We start from the raw sequence: 20,252 nt of genomic DNA on the forward strand, positions 1-20,252 counted from the left end.
ATTTTTTTACAATTTATTTGTTGATCACGTGGGTTAACAAACTCCTCCCATGGCAGTTGTTTGGTTGCCACACGTTCCAGATGATTGACACATTCGAATGCTGCGGCTGCCTCTCATGTAATCGCAACTTATATCTTTTGAAGTGGAAAATGAGTTGAGTATATTCGCCTTGAAACTTGGTATTTCGCGTGTTTTAGGTCAGCAAATACTGTACAAGATATCACTGTTTGAGTTAAACTCTCAGATCTTTGGCGAGGGGCGAAAATCATCACTGCTGATGACGGCTTTTTGAGCGTAATGTCTCGTCAACACTTGGGAATCAAATGTCTCGTGTAACAACACACTATTAACGGTTTGTGTTGATTATATATATATATTTCTCTAGTTGATTGACTCTCTGGCAAGCGACATGCAGGCTGTGGTGTCTGTCAGCTGTTTCATTGCTGTTGTGTCTTCACGATAATGTCATTTTGGATTCAGAGGAAATTCAAGCAATGGTTATTTGGGAACTTGTAGCGCGAAGGACATTATGGATACTTTATATTTTCTTGTATGCAACAAACGTATCTGTGACTTCTACCTCGATATACAGTTTTCATCTTGAAGAAGAATTACCTCCGGGCACCGTCGTGGGAACCATCAATGTACAACAAGGAGGAACCTACAATATCGATGGAACTCCAGCTCTGTTTGTTATAGATTCTCAAACTGGGATTATAACCACAACTTCGCGAATCGATCGAGAGAGCTTAGTCTCAAATCCGATTGTGCTCCAAGTTCGCTCCTCATTTTCTACTGTCACTGTACACGTTCAAGTCGATGATATTAACGATAATTCTCCTGAATTTCCATCGCCACTTTTTTCTTTGGGTATTTTTGAAAACGTCCCATCGAACACTGAATATGCAATCGATGTTGCAACTGACAAGGACGCCGCTGAAAATGGCACAGTTGATTATGCGATCATTTCCGGTAACGAGAATGGAAAATTTAGACTCGGGAGGAATGCAACTGAATGCTCAATCAACGGCTTTGCCTTATGTGTCATAACTCAAGGCAGTCTTGATCGGGAAGATGTGAGTGCTTACCATTTGAACATATCTGCGAGCGATCGAGGAAAACCATCGTTGCTTTCGTTTTGTTTAGTAAATATTACAATAGTGGATTTGAACGACAACTCTCCAGTGTTTTCACAGAGCTTGTACAATGCCACTGTGGATGAGAATACGCCAGCTGGAATCGAAATCTTAGCTGTTACTGCATCAGATGGGGATCAGGCTCTGAATGGTAAAGTTGTGTATTCTTTTCAAAGTAACCAAGATTCGAGCAATTTCCAACTAAATACTTCATCTGGGGTTATTAAAACAAAGGAACCTCTCGATTACGATGGACAAGGGCAAAAGTCTTACACGTTTATGGTGTATGCAAGAGACCAACCAGGAAGTCCATCTTTCAGACAGACCAGTGCAGAGGTAGTGGTGAAGATACAAGATGTAAACGATAACACACCAAATTTGCAAGTGTTTTACCCTGGGAAAAACCCAGCAGAGGTTCCTGAAAATGCAGTTAATAAATCAATAGCATCTATTTTAATCAACGACAACGATGACTCTTCTGGACCAAATGGACAAGTTAATGTTGAAATTTCAAATGGCAATGGAAGTTTCCAGTTGGTGTTTGTAACAAAAACTCAGTCTGGAAGATTATTTTATGTACTTAAGACTGCAACTTTGTTAGATCGTGAAAAAATTGCATTTCACAACATTAGTGTCACTGCCAGAGATGGTGGAAATCCAAGCCTTAGTTCATCAGTTTATGTTCTTGTGTCTGTTCTAGATGTTAATGACAAAGTTCCAACTTTTAGTAAACTGAGATACACAGCATCAGTTAATGAACATGCTCAGAATGGGACCTCTGTGTTTCGTGTAGTAGCTTATGATTCTGACATTGGTTCGAATGCAGATATATCCTACTCGGTCCTAAGTGGTAATGGATTGCACTGGTTTAACATTGAGTCAACATCAGGCCTTATTACAACTGCAAAGTCTCTTGATAGAGAATTGGTGCCTCAGTTTTCATTGACTGTGCTTGCTCAGGACCATGGTGTGCCACCACTCAACAGTACTTGTGTTGTTATGGTAACTGTAGATGATGTTAATGACAATGTGCCTAGATTTAATCAGAGTGATTTTAATGCAACACTTCCTGAGAATATGGAACCTGGTGCTACTGTCATTACTCTTCAGGCAACAGATGAGGATGTTGGTGCCAACGGCAATGTCACTTATATGATTGATTCAACCTTGCAAGTTATAGTAAATACTTTTAGTATTGGGGAAACAAGTGGTATTTTATCTACTAAAGTCAAACTTGACCGTGAACGGAGGAGCTTTTATGACATACCTATCATTGCAAGAGATCAAGGTGTTACCCAGGGGTCCTCAAGCACACTGGTGCACTTGCAGGTTACTGACATCAATGATAATCACCCAATATTTTATCCCATTACATATGTTGAAAGTGTCTCATCTAATTCCCAGCCAAGCAATATTACTCAAATTACTGCAACAGATGCCGACGAAGGTATCAATGGAAGAATCATCTACTCTATTGCGAATGGAAGTGATGGGAAATTTAGCATTGACGGCTCAAGCGGAGTTTTAAGAACACTCACCCCTCTTGATCCTACAGTGAAAGGCTTTTATAAGCTAAGCATAGTGGCACATGACATGGGTGGGCTCTATGCTCAAAAGAATGCTACAGTTGAGGTGATTGTGCAAGGCCAGTCTGATGATCCTCCAGAATTTGAATATAATGTCTACAATTTCTCTGTTTATGAGAATGAAGTACCAGGGACATATGTTGGCAAAGTTATTGCGTCAACTCGATCCAACAATGCTGGTATTCGGTACGTGATTGTGTCAGGTGACCCAGGCCAGTTATTCACTGTTGACAATTCAGGAGGAATTATCATGGTTGATGGTCAGTTGGACAGAGAAGCAAAAGATATGTACTCACTAAATGTTATAGCTCAGGTGGGAAACGTGCGGCCATTATCAGCTAGAACCTCTGTAAACATACACGTCTTGGACAGAAATGACAATTTTCCACAATTTTCACCTACAAGTGCAGAAGTAACCATTGATGCCTCCTTGCCAGTTGGCGAAGGAATATACATAGCTACTGCTTCTGACAAGGATGCTGGTCTGAATGGTATTGTTCATTACCAGTTGACTGATGATGGCAGTGGACTTTTTCAAGTGAACATGACATCAGGAATGATTTCTTTTGCCAGGAGAGCAACAAGCATAGATGATTCTCAGCTTGTATTGGGTTTGTTAGCATCAGACTTGGGATCACCTCCACTTCATGCCACCTTTATGTTGAGGGTTTCCATTGTTACAAACAATCCACCAAGATTTTTATCTTCATCATTCTCAGTAAACATACCAAGGGATGCACCTGTAGGTAAGCAGATACTTCCTGTAACCGCCCTTGACCCAGACAGTGGCAGCAATGGCAAGCTGTCATATGCAATTATACCAACAGGCAATGAAGGAGAACTCTTTGGAATTTCTCAAGAAGGCATATTGTTTGTCAACAAAAAACTGAATCAGGCGGGTATACAGCATTTGATAACAGTCACTGTGACTGATGAAGGAGAAACACCTCTTACAACTTCAACATTGGTGACAATTAGCATTCAAGACTCCGTCAGGTACCAAGCTATGTTTAAGAATGAAACTTATTCTTTCTCCATTGTGGAAAACCAATTGCCAGGTACTGTTGTTTGCAGACTGATACTCAGTTTAAATGATTCCTTGAGACATGAGAAGATTATCTTTTCTCTTAAAGATGATTATGGAGCCTTCATGATTGACTCTGCAACGGGAGTAATATCAGCATCAAGATTGTTTGATCGAGAAGAGTTAACTTCACAAGGTGGACATAACACCATGACATTTCTTGCCAAGGTAATGACCCGTGACACACCTGCCACACAAGATACAGCTGTGGTTGTAATCAGAGTTGATGACCAGAATGATAATGTTCCCGAGTTTCGTCGCTCTATGATTTTTGTGACAGTCAAAGAGTCATCTCAAGTAGGATCCATTGTTTACAAAGTCATTGCTTCAGATCCAGATGAGGGTGTCAATGCTTTGTTTACATTCTCAATTGTCAGTAAACAAAGTGTCAAAGTGTTTTGGATTGATTCTGTGAGTGGAGACCTCTTTCTCAACCAATCACTTGACAGAGAAAAAGTTGATCACTATACCCTTACCATCCAAGCAACAGATGTTACAAACGTCTCTATGTACTCTCAAGTAAATGTTGACATTTTTGTTGCTGATGTCAATGACAACCATCCAAGGTTCACCACCAATCAGTTGATTGTCAATGCATCAGAAGAATCGCCTTTGTCTTCCCAGATTGCTCTGGTTCGTGCAACAGACCAGGATGAGGGTGTTAATTCTGAGATTGCCTACACAATCACTGCTGGAAATTTAGAAGCTGTGTTTGACATCAACCACTTGACGGGGGAAGTTATTCTCAAAAAGCTGCTTGACTTTGAAAGAACCAAGAAGTACATCCTCAACATCACTGCTGATGATCGTGGAAACCCTCCCCTGTCTGCAATGTCATGGCTCACTCTGAACGTCATCGATGAGAATGACCATCCTGTTTTTTCAGACTACCCAATTATTTTAAGAGTTCTAGAAAATGTGACTGTTGGGTCTGAAATTGGACGGTGCTCTGCAACTGACAAAGACATCGGAGAAAATGGTAAAATAATATTCAGCATTGACAGTCAAACACCACTGGAAGAGATGGCCTTTGAAGTGAACCCTGACAATTGTATGATCACCACAAGACGGCAATTGGACCGTGAAATATCACCTATATACAAACTGGTTATACGAGGGATGGACAGCGCAAACCCAGAATGTGCTCGGCGGTCAGCAACCAAGGAAATCACTATTGTGTTGGAAGATGTCAATGATAACAAACCTAGATTTTCGACACCACCAGCGGTAGCTGTGTTGAGTGATGTAGATGCTAATACCTTTGTTGCAACCATCTTGGCAAAGGACACAGATGAAGGGACAAACTCGCAGATTCATTACAACCTAGAGAGTGGTGATACGAACCTTTTCCAGTTGAGTGCTAGTACAGGACAGTTAGTGACACGCTCACAGTTGCCTAGTAACAGATTGAGTTTCCAGCTGAGGATAGCTGCTCGTGATAATGGTATTCCAAATCAAATTACTGAGACTATAGTCACCATATTTAAGAAAGGGCAGCCCAATAGCGGTCCAACCTTTACCAATGCAGTCTACAAAGGCTCTGTTGAAGAAAATAGTTCTCCAGGTACATCAGTGACCCGAGTAGTGGCGTCATTCTCTCCGAGCATACCTAGTGCAATTATCAGATATTATGTTACAGCAGACTCCAGTAATGGCTCCTTTGTCTTGAGTGAAAACAGTGGGGAAATAACAACTGCCCTTGAACTTGACCGTGATATTTCATCGATGTCCAAGTTTGCACTCTCCGTGTATGCAGTGGATATAAGTGGTCCAAGCTTACGAACAAGCAGCACTACTGTTGAGATCACCTTACTGGATGAGAATGACAATCCTCCCATTTTTGAGCAGAGTGTTTACAGATCAACTGCCATAGAAATGTTGCCAGCTGGACAAGAAGTGGTGAAAGTTACTGCTGTTGACAAAGATATTGGGCAAAATGCAAGAGTGCATTTTTCCTTTGTGAGAGGGAACATTGATGATGTTTTTCAAATCAATGAATCAACCGGTGTCATCCTAACTAAAAAGGTGTTAAATCGCACGCTGAATGCAAGCTACACCCTGACAGTGCTTGCAGCTGACAGTGGCAGTCCAAGACAGCAATCAAACTGTGTTGTCATGGTAACCGTGGTTGATGCCAATAATCATCGCCCTCAATTTTTGCGTCCATTTTATGCTTTAAATGTTATGGAAGGAACACCAGTAGGGACAATCATGGGTACGGTGACAGCCGCTGATGGTGACACGGGAAAGAATGCAAGAATCAGATATGGCATCGCAGGCGATCACACGGATGCGTTTCTTATTGACCCGTTGAGTGGAAATTTAAAGGTGGCGAGAAGGCTTGACCGAGAGTCAGTGGAAGTCTACATTTTAAATATCTCTGTTGTTGACCAAGGCACTCCTCCACTGTCCTCTTTTGTTGAAGTATATGTAAACGTTTTGGACCGAAATGACAACCCTCCAAAGTTCATTCAGAGTGTATACACTGCTAGTGTCTCAGAAGCCGCCACTCGGCACAGTAGCATTGTATCTGTTTCTGCCACTGATAAAGACTTTGGAACTAATGCCTTGATTACGTACACGATCCTGTCAGGAAACAGTGACCGAACCTTCTTTATCCGTCCAAATGGTACCATCTACAATCTCGAGAAATTTGACCGCGAGAAAAAGAGTTTTTACACACTGAGTGTTATGGCAAGAGATCAATCAAAACCTTTGGTGAGTCAGTTATCAAGCACAGCGACAGTACAGTTGACCATATCAGATGTCAATGACAACAGACCTTATTTCATATGCACTAATGTCACCCATATATCAGAACATGCCACAACCGGTGATGTAGTTATGAGGGTCATGGTGGCTGATTTAGATGAAGGGAGTAACAGCGAGATCAGCTTTAGCCTTGTGAAGCTGGATGCGTCTGCTCCATTCAGTTTAGGCACAGACGATGGCATACTGCGGGTATCAGGGAATCTTGATCGTGAAGACAAATCCACTTATGATCTCAAAGTGATAGCTTCAGATCGAGGAATCCCATCAAAGCAAGCAGAGATGAAGCTGACGGTTGTAGTGGACGATTTCAATGACCATGCTCCTGTTTTTCAACTAGAAATGAGTATGGTACTCATCAGTGAGAATATCCCTATCGGAAGTGAGGTTGCCAGGTTTTATGCCACTGACGCAGATCAGGGAAGCAATGCACAAGTGTGGTATAGCATTCTCTCTGGAAATGCGAATGGCAGGTTTGAAATGGATCCCTCGAATGGCGGCCTAATTACCGTAAGATCTCTAGATCGCGAAGCCACGCCTAACTTCACCCTTGTTATCCGAGCATCTGATTTAGGGTCACCTCAGCAGTATTCAGAGAAAACGATGAAGATTGTTTTGCAGGATGTCAACGACAATGCACCTGCTTTCTCTCAGTCGTCGTATACAACCAGCGTTTATGAAAATCAAGTGGAAAGCAATATCATCACAGTCGCAGCTAGCGATGGCGATGTCGGAAATGACGGTCTTGTGACTTATGAAATCATCTATGGAAACGATGGAGGCGTTTTTACCATTAACAGCCAGACTGGTCAAGTGGGCCTGACGGTTGCTGTGGACAGAGAAACGCAAGCAGAATACACCTTGAGGGTGCAAGCAAAAGATGGAGGGATACCACCCCAGTTTGGTCAAACTGAGGTCATTGTGAAGGTTGATGATCAAAATGACAATCCTCCTGTCTTCCAGCCGGACGTTTTTAAGGCAGCTGTCAAGGAAAACTCTGCTACGGAGACACTTGTTGCGCAAGTCAGTGCAGCGGATGCTGACTTTGGAGACAATGCAAAAATCAGTTACTCCCTTCCGATTACTTTTGACCTCTTTAGAATTGATCCAAATACTGGGAAGATAACAACCACAGCTTTGCTTGATCGTGAAAAGACTTCTTCATTTGAACTAATAATCTTGGCAGTGGATGGAGGGATTCCCAGACGGGAAGGCAATGCTACTCTGTTGGTAGCCGTTGAAGATGTCAATGACTGGGATCCAGAGTTTGAATCGAAGCCGTATTCAGCAACTGTTTATCCTGGGGCACCACCCGGGACCTTCATCGTTATGGCCTCTGCTGGGGATAATGATATAGGGCCTAACGCAGAGTCCGAGTATACAGTCACTGGGCTGCCCTCGGTATTTAAAATTGCACCAAGAACAGGGATCATTACAGTCGCGCAAACAGTGCCTCTCAGTCCACCGTCATATTCATTCACAGTTAAAGCCACTAATGTGAACGCAGCCCAGCGGTTTGACACAACGAACGTACAAATCTCTGTCGTGCCAGGCTCGTATCCAGTGTTTCAGCACCTTGACCAGAATACAACGGTTTCCGAGACAGTACCCTTGGACACAAAACTCGTCACTGTGAATGCAACTGGACACACGTCGTATTTCATCGCAGCTGGTAATATCGGAGGGGTTTTCGACGTGGATAAAGTAGGGGGAGAGTTGAAAGTACTGAAACATTTGGACTACGAGCGACAAAAAAGTTATCATCTTATTGTTGGTGCAAAGGATGGAAGCATTCAGTCGCGCTCGAGCTTCATCAAAATTTATGTAGAAGTCACTGACGAAAACGACAATGCACCCGTGTTTAATCAAAGTGTTTATCGCGTTAACATGCAAGAGGAACTTCCAGTCAACTCAACCGTCCTCTTGCTGTATGCACAAGACACAGATTCCGGTCCTAATGCAGAGATGGAATACAGAATGGCCCCAGATGAAAATCAAGCAAGTTCAACATTTGGCGTGTCTCTTAAGACCGGACGCATCTTCACTAAGGTCAAGCTTGACCGAGAGAACATTTCGGCTTACACGTTTAAGGTTCGTGTCGAAGATGTGGCAGACAAATCGATGAGTAGTGTAGCAATTGTTGTTGTAAACGTTCAAGATGTTAATGATAACGCCCCTGTTTTCATGGATCCTTTGAGCGCATCTGTTTACGAGAATGTTTCTTTGGGCTTCCAAGTTGCGGTGCTGACGGCAACCGATGCTGACATCCAAAATAATGCCCTACTACAGTTTGGTTTCGCTGTCGGTGGAAATCCACATGACACGTTTGACCTCGATGCAAATAGCGGCAGTTTGACGTTGCGGAGAACTCTGAATCGAGAGGCCAAATCCCAGTACTTTCTCCAAGTGACAGTTGATGACTCGTTACATACAACAACATCCAACTACACCGTTACCGTTTTGGATGTTAATGACAGTCCGCCACGATTCCTCTCGAATCCTTTGAAACATAAAATCACTGAGAAATTGCCGTTAGAAACTGTAGTAATGAACATCACCGCACTCGATGATGACATGGGAACTAACGCGGAGATCTTGTACTCCATTCTTCCATCTCCTTCAAGCGATGTTTTTCAAATTGATCGTCAAACGGGTGCTTTGCGGCTCAACAAGGTGCTTATATATCACAAATCAGGTTTATCAGGAAATGAGAACCTTTACAATATAACAGTGAAAGCAAGGAATCCTTATACGCCCTTCTACGAGACAACTGTGTCTGTCATCATCGAAGTGGAGGATGTTAATGATCACGCTCCAGTATTTCTGTCTCCTCTTTTCAACTTCTTTGTTTTGGTACATACGGGAGTTAATGAATCTGTCGGTCGCGTAGAGGCAGTTGATGAACAGGATGATGGGCTCAATGCACGTGTGATCTTTGAGAAAGTTGGTGGGAATGGATCATTGCTGTTTAACATCGACAAGTATACTGGAAATGTCTCAGTTGCTGGGTCTTTGAATACACCAGGTTTGTTCCACATGCAGGTGAAAGCCAGAGATATGGGACATCCTGCTATGGAAAGTAAATCAGACGTATACCTTACAGTTATTGAGCCCAACAATCACCCGCCGGTTTTCACACTGAACCAGTATCAGAAAACTGTATTGGAGACCCTCCCTGTGGGAAGACAAGTTACTCAAGTAATTGCATCTGACCAGGACTCTGGGACGAACGGACAAGTATTTTATCACGTTCAGAGCAGCAACCCAGATGGGTATCTTGGAATTGGGAGGCAAAACGGCTCCATCTATGTACGGAAGCCTCTTGATTATGAAACGGCAAGATTAATTAAGCTTACCGTTGTGGCGACAGACGGTGGTAGAAAACCAAGGGCATCGTCAGTTGAGGTGCGAATTGAACTTTTGGATGCAAATGATAACCGCCCTGTTTTTACTGAGAGAGAGTATAATGGCTATATCCCGGAGAATACAGCACCCATTGCCCCGATCCTTACCGTTGCGGCAGTAGATCCAGATCAGGGTGACAGGGGTCGCGTTGAGTACAGCATCACAAGCGTCGATGTCTTGAGGCTCTTTGAAATCAATAAAACCACTGGCGAAATCCGCGGCAAAGTAACATTCGACTATGAATACCGACAGTTGTACGAATTAACTGTCACGGCTAAAGATCATGGAAGTCCCCAGTTATATTCACAGCCAAACGCAAAAGTACTTGTTCACGTGACAAGTGTGAATGAATACATCCCAGAGTTTAACCAGTCTGTGTTTACAGCCTCCGTTGCAGAGAATGCGCCAGTCGGACAGCCTGTGACTCGGATCTCCGCTACAGACAAAGACAAGGGTCCGGATGGTGAGATGATTTTTCTTCTGGTGGGTGGCAGTAATAATCAAGGATTCAGCTTGGACAGCTCCACAGGGGTTTTAACCGTCTCCGGAAGATTGGACAGCGAGCGAGCAGGCGTTGTAACTCTTCAGGTTCTCGTGAAGAATGTGTTACAGAACAGCGTGACGCCAGCTACAAGTGACTTGGCAACGATCGTCGTGACAGTAACCGATCCTAATGACGTTCCTTACTTCCTTCAAAGGGTGTACAGACCAAGGGTGAAAGAAGACGCGCCGCCCGATTCGTTTGTTGAGAATGTCACGGCCATGGATGACGACTCTGCAAAGCATCCACTTGCATCAAAGATAACATACGGCATTTCAAGCGGCAACATTGGAAATGCATTTACTATTGATACGGACACTGGAATCATAAAGACTTTGACGCGGCTGGACAGGGAAATTGTAGCACAATACCATTTGACTGTTACTGCTACAGATCAGGGGAGACCTCCCATGTCAGGCAGTGCCATTGTAATTGTAGTTCTTGAAGATATTAACGATAATGCGCCACGATTATTTGCTAACTGCACAGGCGCCGTTTGGGAAAACCAGCCCGGAGGTACTCTTGTGAAGACATTGCAGCCATATGACCCTGATATAGACCCCAATCGTGGACCATTCACTTTTGAACTCACGGGGCCTAACTTTGGAAAGTTCCAGGTGGATAGAGCGACTGGGCTAGTTACGACAATCGCGCCACTCGATCGCGAGTTAACTTCATCGTACAATTTGTCCTTCGTTATATCAGACAGTGGCTCTCCGCAACAATCCGCTGTTTCATATTGCAGAATTCTGGTGAAGGACGAAAATGATAACAGACCTCGGCAGGCTAAACGTGTTGTACACGTGAACGGCAACAGCAGTTTCGCAGCCGGTGAAATAGCGAATGTACGACCTGAAGACCCGGATGTAGATCAAATCATGGTGTGTCAGATCGTTAGCAATAATAATGATTTGTTTACTTTTCTACCACAGAGCTGTATGTTAACCACGAAAAGGAGACACAGTGGAACTTATACTTTTGATTTAAAGGTGAACGGTTCCGACGGCAGGTGGGCTGTGACTTACGATGTCGAGGTCCGATTCGTTGCTTTTAACTCTGAGACGATTGATAACAGCATAGCCGTGCGATTACAGAACACTAGTACTAAAGGATTTCTTTCAAAGTCATACCAGTTATTTCTCCGTGCTGTCAAACTAATTCTTCTACAAGAGGATGATTATGACGCGCAGCTCTTCAGTATCAAGTCAGTTGGAGATGGCCTTGTAGATTTATCTTTTGCCGCCAGGAAGGAGCTCTCAGTTGATTACATGACGCGTGAGGATTTGTCTGCACTGCTATGGAACAACAAATCTGATTTGGAAAGAATCAGCAAAGTAGACATCCAAACAGTAGACTTTACCCCTTGTTCAGCCAGTAATCCGTGTCGTAATGGAGGTGAGTGCACAAGTTACATGCACATGCTGGGAACTCAGTCCATCGAGACTCAGCCGGTTATATTCATGTCCCTGGATTATGAATGGCGCTTTAGTTGTTTATGTAAACCAGATTTTGCTGGGAAGAAGTGCGAATTGAGAAAGCAAGGGTGCGCCTCCGAGCCGTGCAAAAATGGAGCTACATGTGTGAATAGAGATTCTTCGTTCGTGTGCCACTGTCCAACGGGTTTTAGAGGTTTAACGTGTGCTGATGACGTCGATGAATGTACGCAGAGTCCTTGCAAGAATGATGGAACATGTGAAAATCTTATTGGTGATTACCGTTGTGACTGCAATCCGGGGTATCTGGGTAAAAATTGCTCGTCTGGTTACGACTTTTGTCGTGTGGCGTCTCCCACACAGTGGACTGAACCGAAGTGTACCTGCGGGCACAGTCAAGCGTGCCAATGCGCATGTGTCGGATTTGAATCTGCTGGCTTTCTTCAGTTTCCGACCCTGGAGAGCTACTTCAACAATATCACATTCGAGTTCTCCACTGCCCGGAGTTATGGCTTATTATTGTACAACACTGACGGAAAGAACAAGACAGATTCAGATTTCATTGCCATTGAGATCATCAACGGAAGGATTCGCATGTCGTTCAACCTTGGATATAAAGCCAGTGCTATTATTGTGGAAGGGCCCAACTTTTTGGCAGATGGTCGGTGGCACAGAGTTACAGCTGTAAGAGACAAGAAGGTTAGTGTGTTTTACGTTTTTAGGATGGAGCATAATTCGAATGTGCGAAATTGTAAACAATTATTTGAATACACACCAACAATCCATATGACCTCCGTCAAAAGGCTACCATCCGGATCGGACTATTTTACGCCGAACCTAAAAAGTACATTTCCATTGAAAAATTCGGTCACAATAGATTGATTATTATCGGAGTGTGAATTATTAGCAAAGTTATTCCACGCTTTTTGCTATGAAATCAGAAACCTTAATTTGAATACCTTGGTCTTTGAAAATGGCATGACACGATTATTTAACGATTAATCGCCGGAGGCGTAGGGATGTTGTCGAATGTTCCCTGACACGAAGTTGAGGGGATCAGTCGCCAATATTCACTTTGCCTTCGTCGAGTAATTGTTAATTGGTGCAATTGCTCAGGTGATCATAAATAGTTATCACTGACGGGAATTTATTTGTTGTGCGGTGGTGACTTCGCCTCACGGAACGACAACATCCTAGTTTTCTTGTATTTAACGGCCGTCTTTTCTTCTCTAGGAAACGTAAAACTTCTATACAATCTTTTTCTTCCATGCTTTCGAATTCTGTTGTAGATGTTCGTTTTTCTTGTCGAAACTATTCCGTAAATAAAGAAAGCGTCGCGTAGATGTTGTTGCAATGGTTTTGAGCATTGGTATCGAGTTGATAAGTGGCCATTAGAATTTAACAAGTTTATTTGATTTTATCAGCCATAAATTGGCCTCTTGCCTTTGAAAAATGTCTCGTCAAACTTAGTAGCATCTTTAGTGCTATTCCGAATTTAATATCTTGGCGTTTGAAACTCTTCGGTAATATTTCATTTAAACGGGAGGCCGCCATATTTAACAATTAGACCCGTAGCCCACAAGGGCTATGGGTCAATAGCCCATGTGGCGAAGCCCAATGGGCTATTGACCCGCAGCCCTTGAGGGCGAAGGGTCTAATTGATTTAGTATCACCCAACTAGTCGGACAGAAAAGGCAATAATACAGTTAGCAAATGCAAGTTGAAGAAATATTTATTTGGGAATAAAACGAAAGAAAGCGTCACGCTTTTCGCTACTCGAGGACTATTACTAATAGTCCTCTAGTAGCGTAGCCAATTATAATGTAGGGTTTGCATTAGTGCACTAGCTGGGTGATACTATACACTCACTCCACGCTTGATGACTATTGCGCGAGAGCTAAATGTAATTATAATTACATTTAGCTCTCGCGCAATAGTCATCAAGCGTGGAGTGATTATAGCTACACATGACGAAGGGAACACGGGAATATCTTTGATCACCTGAGCAGTTCCACTGAATAGTTGAAGTGTTCTGGTATCGAATTCTGGTCCCCGCAGAGAGATTTTAAAAACGTTACGTGAGTCTCTCCACTCACACAGGACCGTATCAGGCTTAATTTCGGATTTCAAAAGAACGCTGTCATTAGCCACCTAGAACTTTGTAATTCTCATTCTTTTCTGATGTATAATTTCATAAAGGCACCTATTGAACACCATGAGTAATGAACCATTTTGTTTTTTATCAGGTTGGACAAGTGTCTATCGATTCTTCCCCTCCGGTAACAAAATCATCTCAAGGAGATCTGGAGTAAGTGGTATACAGAGAGGGAGGGTGGGAGAGGGGGGTCAGAAGTGGCGCGGCTAACCTTTGTCGCCGAGTTTTGTTAGTACTTATGTTTTTTTCTCAAAACTCAAAAGAACTTATTGAAGAAAACTGAATGATAACAACACTTTAGAAATCAACAACAAGAGGGCAAAATTCCAAAACAAAAAAGCTTTTGTCTCAAACGTCACCAGTGCGACACATTCTTAGTAAAACTGGAGCTTAACGCCAGGTTCTTTTTCACGGCGAATTCTTGTCTTTCTAATGACAAACAGGTTTCATAAAGAAAACAATTTTTTTTACGTCGCGATACTGTCCCTCTTGGACTGCTCACCTTGGAAAGATGCCTCAGTGAAAGTGAAAGTTAAATGCGCTGTTTGACAATTCAGATTCAGTGGACTAAACCAATGCGATTGTTATTGTTTATTGTAGACAACTGGAAATGTTTAATTCACCGCTGTATCTGGGTGGAGTAAAGGACTTCGACAAAGCGGTTAGTCATCCGGGACATCACATCCAAACAGACGACTTCCTTGGCTGCATGCGAAATGTGTTCATCAACGACAAGAAACTGGAACCGAGTTCTGCTACAGATTCCGCCGGCATCACTGACCGCTGCCCCCGTCTGGGCCAATGTTCCAGTGGACAGTGCAAAAATGGGGGCACGTGTTTGGACTCTTGGTTTGATTATATTTGTGAGTGTGCGAAAGGATTCAGCGGCAGAAATTGTGAGCAAGGTAATCTCGCGGCGTCCTACACTATTGAACTTCAATTTATTCAAAGTGAAATATAAAAGTAGACAAATAAATAATTAAATGACAGAACCGACAAATAAATGAAGCTTACCGTACCTAAGTAACATTGGACTGGAAAATGGCGGTTTGTATGATCGTAGAAAGTAATGCACGACGGCGTTTTCTGTTTTAAATAATCGTTGTCTTACTATACGTACGATAATTGACAATACTTACTATTTACGTGAAAAGTTCTAAGCAGTAGCTCTTGAACTTAATTCTACAACTCTTCTAATACAATTCTTTCTGATTCGGGAAGTCAGATAAACCGGGAGAAAAAAAATGGAAGACAAAGTTTCCTTCCTAGGGATTTCCGGTTGAAATTTTTCAATACTACCGGACATTTTCCGGTCACACAAACCAACTCAAAATTGCCATTAAATTTACCCGGAATTTTTGCTAAATGGTTAAGGGGGTGGCTCTTAACTAGCAAACCGTTGCTATGGACCCCTTCAAATAGTCATTTCTCGAATTCCTTTAACTCTTCAGTTATCCTTTTTTGCTAAGTGTGTTTTATTAAACACTCCTTTGTATGGTTCGACTCACCACCATGTTTGGTAAATCACATGACCAAAACAGAAAATGCCTAAAAACTCAGCGAGTTAACTTTTTTTTTTCACAAATTCTTAACGCAACAGTATGAGAACATTCTAGCACAAAATCTGTAGCATGGATTTTAAAAGAAATTGTTTCTCAAAAAAATTATGACGTCACAAGGCCCTCCTTTGATACACAAAATATCAGTTTCATTTTTTGTCGAAATAGAAATTCCATGCTACAGTTTACGAAATATGATGAGGCGGTTGCCATCCGGTGAAAAAACTGGCTCTTCCTTTCTTTGCCTGGGAGATTTTACCTTTTCACTGAAACGCACGGCAGAGGACTGGGATTGGTTGCGCATGCGCCTTCTGAGTGAAGATTATCATTGAAAAAGCAACTTCAAGGAACCATCCATGCAACCTTTTTGTAGGGCTCTTTGACTGGAAAGCTTCCTTAGCAATCATTGTGTTTCTGTAGTTAAGTGCCACCCCTCTTAACAACCACGGAAAAAGAAAAAGAAGCAGGTCTTGTGATGAGATTTGCCCCTGTTCTTAGTGTTTCGTTTGTTTGTTTTTTTGAAAAAAAAGTGCTTTGATTCTCAAATTTTCACGCCATACAGGCCATGTTTGTGCCCCTAACTGCCGGGAATTTTTTGGCCCTAAACCCGGGAATAGAGCTCCATTCTTGTGCAAAAATTTTCTTTTGCTTGGGAGATGACCGCGTAATCAAAACCAGCAATATTGATTTGCCGAGAAATTCTCGATTTTGTGACTTAATTAATTGCCGGAATCTTTTCACTGGTTGATTTTGAGACTTCATCTATATTCAGACAAATTTGATACTTTAGAGCGAGAAAAGGTATTAAAAGAAAGATGACGGGGTTCTTTTCTCTGTTAAGCAAGCCTATTTTTAGCTCATGTGCGTTCGCTAAACTGCCCTTTCGTGTTTTTTTTTTTTTTGTAGAAGTTAAACCCGTGAAATTTGGTGCCAACAGCTTTCTGGTGCTACAGTTTACAGAAGGATATCGTCGGGAACAACAACGCAAAGAGGAGAAAGAAAACTCAGGCCGCAAAAGAAAAAGACGATCATTGACTTCTACCCAAGAACAGTTTTCCATTCGATTTCGCACTCGGCATGATGGACTCCTGCTTCTTGCGAGTGACTCAACTGCGATAAGTGTTTCAGGATATACTGCTTTGGAGGTAAATAAAATCGCTTTGTGGGATTGACCGGTTTTTAATCGAGTCCAAAGTTACAGGCCCGAGGCTCAAAAGGCCTGCCTCGACGTCAAGCCAAAAAAAAAAAACAGTAAAATAAGGATAGTCAGTTAGCGTGATTTGCTTGTACGCATTTTGTGCGCTTTGCACTGGCCGCAGGATGTCAAACCAAATTAAGGAAGAAAACGTTTTCTATGGGACGCTCAGAAATTAATAAAGGTTACGAGAAAGACATTAATTGGAGGTTCGGTTTTGAAATGATTTTCTAAGGGAAAGATTATCGCAGATAATGAATAAAACGAAGTCACAATGAATAAAACGAGAGGCAGAGCAATACAGCGGATTCTCACAGCCATACCATACTAGACCCGAGTACGTTTTGCTAGGCTTCTTTAAATGCTTATTCATTGCGATGGCGTTTTGCTTGGAAAATCACTCTGGAAGGGATAAATTGGCCACCTTTTAAGTCTACAGCCAACATGACCGGAGCTTAAGCTGGTTTCCTTGGCGTGAAGCGACTACGAGTATTGCTATTTGACCAACTCCGCCATTGAAACGGGCTCGTAAGGTTTGCTGGCATCCATTTGTACACCTGGGTGGAGAGAGGCAGTGTGGAGCAAAGTCTCTTGTCTTCGGGAACAACGGGGTCACAGAGCTAGGCTTGGAACCGGTACATTATGCATATTTTCGCTTTTCATTTCGTCCCTCCCACCCTCACAATGTGTACCTCATGTCCACAAGGGCCCCACTGTAATTTTTTTTTTGAGTGGGCACGTCATCGTGCTGCTGACTAGAGCAGTCGTTTGAAGACGTTGTCACTCATTGTCCTTTTTTGTCATTCCTTCACAGATAAATTCAGGCAACGTCAGATACAGTTTTGGTAAAGGAGGTAATACTGCCAGTTTTACAGTCGCCGCGTCCGTGACAGATGGCGAGTGGCATAACGTGACGCTCCTTCATCAGGGAAATAGTGTTAATGTCACGCTTGACGGCCAGTCGAACATCAAGGTATTCACCACTCCCGTGCACGATTTCCTCGGCAAGAACATCAAAATATGGTATTTGGGTGGAATTAGTTCGTCGGTTTCGGGATCAAACCTGCAGAAATTCCGTGGTTGCATGGAAGATCTAAGTATCAATAGCCAACATGTTTCTTTCTCAGGACCGAATGCGTTTGCAGTGATTTCTTCACAAGGTGGAGGTGTGGAAGAAGGATGTGACGGGTCGGGCTCTTGTATGTCAGTCCAGTGCCCTGATTCGGAGAAACCTTACTGTTTTGAAGAATGGGAACAATACATCTGTATCAGCGATGCGCAGTGCTATCCAAACCCGTGTCAAAACAACGCCACTTGCCTCCCGCAGAAGGACAAAAACTTCAAATGTGACTGCAGTGGAGACTTCAAAGGGAAAACATGCGCAGTACCGGGAGTTTGTTGGCCTCACCCATGCGGAGACAAACGCTGCCTTCTTGCTAATTCAGGAACGTACGAGTGCGTCGATGCTTTTGCGGGGACTGAAGAGAAAAGTTCTTTGAGCCCAGGTGTAATTGCAGCCATCGTCTTCTTCGCCGTTTTGCTGGTCCTGATTGTTGTTGCAGTGATCTTTGCGCGTCGTTTTCGGCGTCTTCGTAACAAAGCAAACAAGATCCCCGTGGAATTCGACGCAACCACGGGCGCTGAAATCGCGGTAGACGTGCAAGACACATCTCAGAGGACGTCACCGTCTCGAAGTAGTAATGACAGCGGAGTAGTAATTCGAAATCCCAGTCAGAAGTCCTTGACAAATTTACAACAGGCTACTCTTCAAAACGGACGAGACATCGTAATACACAACGTAGGCGCTCCAGAAGATTATCAAATCAAACTTACGAAATCATCACGGGAGAAAATCGATCCGGGTTTCTCCGAATCTGACGGGGAGTTTATCATGCGCAATGACTTGGCACTAACCCCAGATACACAAGGAAATATCACAGAAGTAACGAGATATACTCGAACTCCAAATCATCGAAGCACACCATTAGAGAAGCAATCGAGTCGGCATAACGCAAACAAAGGAGCAAGGTCTCGAGGACACAAAATTCCTAATCCTCATTTTAGACATAACGTGGATAAACGACAACAGTTGTCCAGAAGCGTGCTTGACCCGAGATTGCGTGGCACATCAAAACCGACTTCTTCTCGACGTTTTCGGAAAGGTTCCTTAGGCTCATCGAGTAGCGACGAAGCTCCGGATTTCTCCGATGCGGGACACAAGTCTGACGAGAACAACTCGGAAAGACTTGAGCATTACGACATTGAGGTTGCAAGCCTCGGTTATAGTGAAGTTTCTTATCAGTACGATCCGAACACTTTCAGAGATCACTCGTTGAACCTTCGAGGGCCACCGGGATTGTCAGCGGCAGAGATCGAAAGACTACGGAAACAAGCACCATCCGGAAGCTTATTAGATGCAGTGTCCTCAGTAAGCGAGGAAGATGCGCCGACGATGGATAAATTGTCGAGCGTTCTCGAAGTTCCAGACAGTTCAAGCGAAAGCTCCGATGATACATTTACTTGTAGCGAGTTTGAATATGACAATGATGAGCCGAGCCGAGAGGAGAACGATCGTGGAAGTATGGTTTTTAAGAAACTCGCCGACGGAGACACGGTCGTTAGCGAAAATCCCCCGAGTGAAAGGTCGGAACACGAAGGGCGAGCTTCACATCTTGGATCTCTTAGTACATTAAATTTTAGTGATGACGAAATTTTACCGAACGCTTTAAGTAGTAAACCCGTGAATGGGGCTAAAGATTTGTTTAACTGGGATGATGTCTTAAACTGGGGACTACGTTATCATAATCTTAGAGGAGTATACAAAGATATTGCACAGTTAAAAGATTCTTCAAGTTCACCGAGGGACAAAGATGAGGAATATGTTTGAAATAGACAAATATGCAAAGAGGACATTATTTTTTTAGAAGGAACGTTTTATTTGTTAGTACTCTCAAGAACATTTCTCTTGGAAAAGGAGTTTAAAGATGTTATTTAATTTTCATTTCTTGGGTGTACATAACGTGATTTCATGTCTTACGAGAAATCTATCACACCCTTTTTGTTCATCAAGAAAGCTTAATTTAACAAGTTGCGTTTTAGCATTTCTTTTCACCACCCGTTAATAGGGAGCTTAAGCAACGACAACGGCGACGGCAACAACGCCCGGCACGTGCGTTTTTCACTTTCGTCCATTTTTTTGTCGTTGTCAGAGAAAACAACAACGTGAAATAGCCAAATTTTAGAGGTTGAGTAGCAGTAGAGTTATTTTCATAGAATTATGTCGTAGAGTGAGAGTTAAGTTTTCAAGATTTTGGAAGGCCTAAATCCTGAATTTAGAAATACAAAAAGTATCCCAAACATGCATAAAAGCTAACCTTAGGCCTAATTAT

General features: G+C 42.8%; 1 protein-coding gene across 1 annotated transcript; it reads left to right on the forward strand.

The window, feature by feature from the left end:
- Positions 1-216: 216 nt before the first annotated feature.
- LOC138000220 (protocadherin Fat 4-like) lies at positions 217-19,882 on the forward strand. The gene is made up of 5 exons (XM_068846473.1): positions 217-12,653; positions 14,201-14,262; positions 14,710-15,014; positions 16,575-16,813; positions 17,678-19,882. The coding sequence occupies exons 1-5, from the start codon at positions 495-497 to the stop codon at positions 19,748-19,750; spliced, it is 14,838 nt and encodes a 4,945-aa protein (XP_068702574.1). The 5' UTR covers positions 217-494; the 3' UTR covers positions 19,751-19,882.
- The last annotated feature ends 370 nt before the right edge of the window (positions 19,883-20,252 follow it).

Source organism: Montipora foliosa, chromosome 4 (genome assembly GCF_036669935.1).
Source record: "Montipora foliosa isolate CH-2021 chromosome 4, ASM3666993v2, whole genome shotgun sequence".
Lineage (NCBI taxonomy): Eukaryota > Metazoa > Cnidaria > Anthozoa > Scleractinia > Acroporidae > Montipora > Montipora foliosa.